Source organism: Corvus brachyrhynchos, unplaced genomic scaffold (assembly GCF_000691975.1).
Source record: "Corvus brachyrhynchos isolate BGI_N302 unplaced genomic scaffold, ASM69197v1 scaffold34, whole genome shotgun sequence".
In the NCBI taxonomy this organism is placed as follows: domain Eukaryota; kingdom Metazoa; phylum Chordata; class Aves; order Passeriformes; family Corvidae; genus Corvus; species Corvus brachyrhynchos.
In genome coordinates this window covers 6,086,907-6,094,167 of record NW_008238126.1, presented here as the reverse complement: position 1 = coordinate 6,094,167, position 7,261 = coordinate 6,086,907, and the positions used below count along the sequence as shown (strand labels likewise).

The 7,261-nt window shown below is 41.3% G+C and overlaps 1 protein-coding gene across 1 annotated transcript in view; it reads left to right on the top strand.

Moving 5' to 3' along the window:
• The window catches only part of DHCR24 (24-dehydrocholesterol reductase), a 20,664-nt gene that overhangs the window by 11,369 nt on the left and 2,034 nt on the right, over nucleotides 1–7,261 (top strand). Inside the window, exons 3-10 of the mRNA XM_017733539.1 lie at nucleotides 954–1,217; nucleotides 1,683–1,788; nucleotides 2,058–2,176; nucleotides 2,267–2,530; nucleotides 3,276–3,419; nucleotides 4,367–4,564; nucleotides 5,316–5,494; nucleotides 7,078–7,261. The exon at nucleotides 7,078–7,261 is cut by the window's right edge and continues 2,034 nt beyond it. Coding sequence (XP_017589028.1) covers nucleotides 954–1,217; nucleotides 1,683–1,788; nucleotides 2,058–2,176; nucleotides 2,267–2,530; nucleotides 3,276–3,419; nucleotides 4,367–4,564; nucleotides 5,316–5,494; nucleotides 7,078–7,231 — 1,428 coding nt within the window. The 3' untranslated portion in view covers nucleotides 7,232–7,261. The remainder of the gene's footprint in view (nucleotides 1–953; nucleotides 1,218–1,682; nucleotides 1,789–2,057; nucleotides 2,177–2,266; nucleotides 2,531–3,275; nucleotides 3,420–4,366; nucleotides 4,565–5,315; nucleotides 5,495–7,077) is intronic.

The following is a 7,261-nucleotide window of genomic DNA, read 5'->3' as shown; positions in this document are numbered from 1 at the left end:
GCAAAGTCCGGCTGGAGCGGGGAAAAACAAAGGAATAAACGCTAGGGGGGCTTTCAGCCCCCTGTAGGGTTCTTGTCCCGCTGAAACTCCTGTGGAACTGCTTCCGCGCGGCTGCTGGCACTGCGGTGTCCTCAGGGATGCGCTGCGAGCCGCGCTGGACGCGCAGCAGGCTCAGGGACACACGTGTGTGGAACATGGAAACAGCCTTCTCTGAACGGCAGGCTCAGAAGCGTGTTTAGATTCCACTCACATCCTGCTGCTCGGCACTGCCAGTTCCAGGAGGTGCTTCATGGCGAGATTAAACTTTTCCCCCACCCAGAAATGCAGATGTCTGTAATTCTTCTGTGTTCTCTGGTATTTGTGGTAATTCTGTCACGTCTGCTTCTGTTTCCTGCCTTGTCTCTCACATCACAGATACAGATGGATATTAATGTGCACGGCGTTATTCTCAGAGGGTTTGGGGTTGTTGATTGGGTTTTTTTTTTTACCAGCTGTAGTAGCAACTCAGCTTTGAAGAAGATGCAGTTGTTTGTGCTCCAGGTGTTAACCACTGTGGCTTTGCAGAATTCGTGGCTCATATGTATGGCTTACACATTTTCCTTCTCAACTTTTCATAGAATCCTAGGAGCCTTTGGGTTGGAAGGGACCTTAAAAATCATCTCATTCCAACCTCACCCTGCCATGGGCAGGGAAATCTTCCACTAGACCAGGTTGCTTAAGGTTGCTTCCACTAGACCAAGTTTTCTCTCTTTGCCTGTTCGTTTGCAAGCTCAGGCCACTTCTTGTGTGTTTTGGAGTGGTTTTGTGTATTTTGTTATAATTAAGATTATAACAGTGATAATACCTCCCTTAGAGGAGGTTTTCCTGTGGGTTTTTTTAACTCTTTGGTAGTGTCTTGATAGCTTTCTGAATCCTTCCCCCCAAAAGAAAACCCCAAAGCTACAGGATATTAGAAATGCTTCCTCTACGTAACTGAACCGGTTATACTTTGTTTAGAAGTTCAGAGGTCTGCCAAAAGGCTTCCAAAGCATCCCTACTCTGACAGTTGTTGGCTCTTGCAGGTCCGGGAATGGAAGAAGGAAGGCAGCAAGAGATACATGTGCACGGGCCGGCCCGGCTGGCTGACTGTGTCACTCCGTGTTGGGAAGTACAAGAAGACTCATAAGAACATCATGATCAATTTAATGGATGTTCTGGAAGTAGACAGTGAAAGACAGGTAACAAATTCCATCACAAAGCATTCACTATAATGGATTTTACAGTTTTCTTTACAATACTCGGAGCTGAAGAGATCAGGTTCCACAAAGAACAAAATTTTGTAGCAGACCCATCAAATTTCAAGGGTTTACAATGTGTGCTTGGATCGTTTTATCCGAAAAACCCAGCATATGGAATTGCTTGGCTTTTATGTGCTGAAGTCTAAAAGACCAGATTGATTTATGGGTTTGGGCACTGAGCAACAAGATGTTGAGGCAGAGGAGGAATCACTAAACAGTTCCCACTATTTTTAGTAGCGCTCTTAGGAAAGTGAGCCTCTGAGTTCTGGTAACAGATGGAAGTATATCCAGTTAGCCATATTTTGTCATCATTAATGCTGAACTCTCCATTTATGTTTGTTGAGAACTTGGGGTGGGTTTTGTTTGGTTGGTTTTTTGTTTTTTTTGGGTTTTTTTGCTTTTTAGGTTGTTCGTGTGGAACCTTTGGTGTCCATGGGCCAGCTGACTGCATACCTGAATCCCATGGGCTGGACTATTCCTGTGGTACCAGAGCTTGATGATCTCACAGTAGGTAAGGGTCGTTGATGACAAGAGACTCACTGATTTTGCTGCACTTTCATTAGGGTTTTTTATGCAGTAAAACATTGCATGGTTTTAAAGGTTCTAGAAATACTCTGTTGAACATTATGTTCTTCGTGGTATTTATGTTATAAGCACTTCCTTTCTTTTTATTTTTAAATAGTCTTAAAATTTGAGTTTATAAAGTGGGTGTTTGCTCTCATAAATCACCCACATTTTGGACTGTGTTTCATTTGATTTGTTGTGTGCTCTCTTGATAAGGTGGCCTGATCATGGGAACTGGCATTGAGTCTTCATCCCATATCTATGGACTTTTTCAGCACACCTGCGTGGCCTATGAACTTGTTCTTGCTGATGGAAGCCTTGTGAGATGTTCACCAGTAAGACAAAATGTTACTTTGCTATCATTTACAATGTCATTGACAGTTATCATTGTGGATATATGATTTAGTATGACATACTTTTTGCAGACTGAAAACTCAGACCTATTTTATGCAGTGCCTTGGTCTTGTGGTACTCTGGGTTTCCTGGTTGCAGCAGAAATAAAAATGATTCCTGCCAAGAAATATGTCAAAATACATTACAAGCCAGTGAGAGGACTGCAGAAGATTTGTGAGAAGTTCACTGAAGAGTCTAAGAAAAAGGAGAATAGTTTTGTGGAAGGACTTATGTATTCCTTGGATGAAGCAGTCATCATGACAGGAGTCTTGACTGATGAAGCTGAGCAAAGCAAGGTAACTAAAGGGAAGTTACTCATAATGACAAAAATACTCCCAAAGTCTAACCAAAGCTGTACTAGATGCTAGGATAAAACCATTATAAAACTGGAACAATCCCTTAAGACAGGATTAAAAATTAGATCTGTCCATGAGAATATTTTAAATAACAGCCCTTTGCTACTATGACAGAGTCTGTTCTGTAAATCTCCTCAACTGATGAGAAATGACCCACTGATTTCATTGTTCTAGCCAATAATTCAGTCTGCAGCCTCTTCACTGCAGTACCTGAGGAGGAAGAGAAGGATCTTAGACTGAACAATGCTGCTTTGAACCGCAGTTATTCAGAGTAACTCTCTTCCCAGCAAGCTTTTAATTCTGTTAATACTCATAAAAGTATATCAGGGACATGCACAGGAGAGTCATGCTAAGTGTTCCTGCAACCCTCCACCTGGATGTTTCTCCTCTGCTGTGTGAGATTTTGGATTAATGGTGGGTTTAGAGATTGGCATTTTAGGAATTCAGTTCTGTCACATTTCTGGGCTCTTAAATAGCTTGTCAGTGGCAAGCCTTACTTAAACCTTAATGACAAGAAAGGTAAGCAGGAGCCTTGCAGGTGGAGGAGTGAAGGCTCCCTAGATGCCTTGTGACAGTCTCATCCAGAGGGTATAACACAGATTCCTCCCAGGAAAGGAATCTGGGGACATCCTCTGTTGTCTAGCAAGGTGTAACTGTTGTCTAATGAATGCATGTTTTCTTGTAGATAAACAGAATTGGCAACTACTACAAGCCATGGTTCTTCAAGCATGTGGAGAAGTATTTGAAAGCTGACAGGACTGGAGTAGAGTACATTCCTTCCAGACATTACTACCACAGACATACTCGCAGTATCTTCTGGGAGCTCCAAGTAAGACCAGTTCCAAAATACGGATAGATCTGCAGGAAGGTACTCTGCCCTTTCCCAGTGTAGGTACAAAGTACCTTCTTCCCCTTGGCAGCGACTTCTGTCTTTCATGGCAGAAAAAAACCAGCAAACTTTATGGCAAATTTACAAGTCCTGCATTTGGGTACAGCAAATCCAAAGACACTTGTTCGCATATAAGGCGTTGTATCAGAAACTCCTGACTTTTGGTTTAGTGCTTTTCTGAATTTAGACCTTAAGTACGTCTTTCAGCGTTAAATTTTTGTACCTACTGAGTGATTTTCAACTTCAGATGGTGGAAAAACATGAATGTGAAATTCTGGCTGAAAAACTGCCCCGCCAAAAGTAATTATGTAGCATGTCATTACCTGGAATTTCACAAATGTGTTTATTGTCATGTGTACTTATGCAAAACTTTATTTGATATTCTGAAATATTCCTGTTATCTCATTTTGAATCTCTGGAGTGAGGTAACAGATCCTTTCAGCTCCTGCAGAAGCTGAACAGGAGTTGGCTGTGCAGGTGGTAATTAAAATTTTACAGCTTTAAAATGCTTTTGAGAAATTTTATGTGGTTATTGCAAAACTTCTGTAAGGGTAGCTCCTTGTGCACTCCTCCCTTGGCTGTTGTAACATGATAGCCTGTCGCTCTCTGAACTTTATTGTCTGCAATTATTTATTTGGGGCTGGGTATGTTGTGGTTCGTACAACTGAAAATCAGTGGTAACCAGAGAAGGCTTGGGGCAGGGCTCTGTAGCCAAGTGCAATCCAGGCCCCTCTAATTTGCTCATATTTGTATTTTAGGACTTCACAAAAGTATCAGTAATTAAATTTATTGAGAATCTGGTTTAATATTGCTCCGAGGCTTCTGAAGTGTTCTTTTGTTCCGCTTACACCTTCTTCAGTCGAACTGTTTTTCTTTCCTCTTTGAAGGATATCATTCCTTTTGGCAATAACCCTGTGTTCCGTTACCTGTTCGGCTGGATGGTTCCCCCAAAAATCTCCCTGTTAAAGCTCACCCAAGGAGAAGCCGTTCGGAAGCTGTACGAGCAGCACCACGTTGTGCAGGACATGTTGGTGCCAATGAAGAGCCTTGAAAAATCCATCCAGACCTTCCACGTTGACCTTAATGTAAGAACACATTGTCTTAGAAGGCAGCAAATCTTGGGTTGTGATAAGAAGTGTGATTGTTGATCATAAGACGTAATATCCTGCTTATGCAAAAGGTCGATTATTGTGTCCTGGGGAGTGCTGTGCTGTGTGAGTCCATGGTGCAAGGCTGCAGCAGAAATAAACACAGCTTTCTGAAAAAGAGAAGAATTAAATAAGAGAGTCAAACTTTAGTAGAAGCCAACACTTCTAAAAGATTTTTATCTTAGACTAAAATTTGAACTGATCTTCACCTAGAATGATTGGTGGTCTCACTAAACACCAACTGTGGAGATTCATTTCCCTTTCTTGCTTTTATTTCTGAATTTATTTTAGTTAGTATAGAATTTCAATTTTGACAATTTCAGTTTTGGATTGATCTGGAAAAGAAATCACTTCCTTCTCTTTTTGCTCAGAATGTTTATTCAGTTGTTGCTTTGAGATTGAGGTGGTTTGTTTATGGGATTCTTTTTTTTCCCCTTTTAATTTCAAATATTTAAGGGGAGGAGATGTAACTCTAGGAGGACATTTTTAATCTATTTGTGTTATGGTCATTAGAAAGTCCAGCTAAAAACAACACCAGGACAGCTGGGAAGGAAGAGCTGAAAGCAAGGGTTTCAGTCCCAGACTGGGGAGAAGTTCTCTTAACTCTTAATTTTGTAACATTTATTATAGAGCTTAAAGGATGATTGTGTTAAAAAATAAGTGATAAAGTGTTTTCCTGCCCCTGCAGGTGTATCCTATTTGGTTATGTCCTTTCATATTGCCCAACAATCCTGGTATGGTCCATCCCAAAGGAAATGAAACTGAACTCTACGTGGATATAGGAGCTTATGGAGAGCCCAAAAGCAAGCAATTTGAAGCCAGAGCTTCAATGAGGCAAATGGAAAAGTTTGTAAGAAGTGTGCATGGGTAAGGACCCCACTCCTCAGAATAGTAGTAATCTCATATAATTCACACCCATGTGGTTATTTATCCTACAGAACTTTAATATTTAATATTGCAATAATTTAACAACCACAATAATTGGAAACTAATTTAATTTCTAATTTTGGTGAGTTTTAAATACGATTTCACTTTATTATTTGATTACAAAACCAACCAAACAAAAGGACACACTGGCTGAAGTTCTTGCAGTGTAGTTGGGAGCTGGGTGACTTCAGGTCACCTTTCAGCTCCAGGCTGCTCTGGGAGTAGAGTCTGCTGCTACAAAATACATCCTTGGAATCCCTCATTCAGGAATCCCAAAAGTTTGGACAGCTTCCCTGCCTGCCCTTGGGACTGCTCTCCCTGCAGTCCTTGCAGCATCACGCGGTGGCTCTGCCCCATCCTTGCACCACCAGGACGTCCTTGCCCAGGGGCCAGCCTTGGCTGTCCCTGCAGTCATTCCCTGTGTGCTGGTGGCATTCTTTCCTCCTTCAAAACTTGTCCTCCAGAGCTTCCTTTTCCCTGCCTCGGTTCTTATTACACAGGACCACAGTGGGCGTGAGGCATGTGCCCACCATCTGTCACGGACTCGAGCCAGCCTAATTTGCTGGAGCGGTGTCAGTGGAGAAGCAGCCACAGGCTGGTTTCTCAGGAACAAAAAAGCAACTACACGGTATTTTTACACCATCAGTATAATTTATCCCCATTTCTATTTTGACCTACTTCTCAGTCTAACAGTGATCATGTCCCATGTGGCTGAGCAATAATGGCAAGGCTGCTTCGAGATGATTTGGGGACTGCAAATGACTTGGAGCTGCAAGAAGTGATTTGCCAGAGAACAAAGCAACCCAAAGTTAATTTTAAGCTTTTTTTTTTTTTCATTAAGTTGAAATTAAGCTTTTAATTTAAAGCTCTTTACTGACAAAGTTTGGTCTGTTTTCTACCTGTCACTGGGAAATGAACAGTGGATAAATGGTTAATCTTCCAGTTTCATAATCACACAAAACAATAGATCTTTTATGTTAGGTTGTGTTTTGCTGCTGTATTCTGATGGAAGCTGCAGTTTATAGAGCACACTATGGAAGCGAGGAAGAGTCCACAGCTAAAGAAGGATTTAATTTGTAAATGGACCTTTGTTATACTGTGCTTTGTTTACACTATGAATTTATCTTCTTGGCCTGGTCTCATTTGGTGGTGTCTTGCCTTCTTAGTTCTGTTCTCAAAGAAATGAAAAAGTCAAAGGATGCATTGTTACATCTGTCTTGAATGGATATTGTAATGCAGGAAAATATGAGATTCTGTGTTTGTACCTCCATGGATCCTAAGAAAACAGGCAGAAAAAAACCACTAAGTCCATAAAACATAATTGGCTGAGTGTCCCAGCATAATCCATGTGAGCAATTGTATTGGCTTGTTTTTAAAAAGCACTGTTGATGTTTTTGTTTTGTTAAGTATTTGCTATTCATAGCTTGCACTGAATTGTTTTTTTTTTTTTTTAATATTCTATATCAAATCTTGTGGCTCAGTTAATACTGAATCTCTGTCTCTTCTTTTTCCCTTCTCTCCAGTTTCCAGATGCTGTATGCAGATTGTTACATGACCCGTGAGGAGTTCTGGGATATGTTTGATGGCTCGTTGTACCAGAAGCTGAGGGAGCAGATGAATTGCAAGGATGCCTTTCCAGAAGTGTATGACAAAATCTGCAAAGCTGCAAGGCACTGAGCCTGGCTGAGCTCACCAAGCAATCAGGGA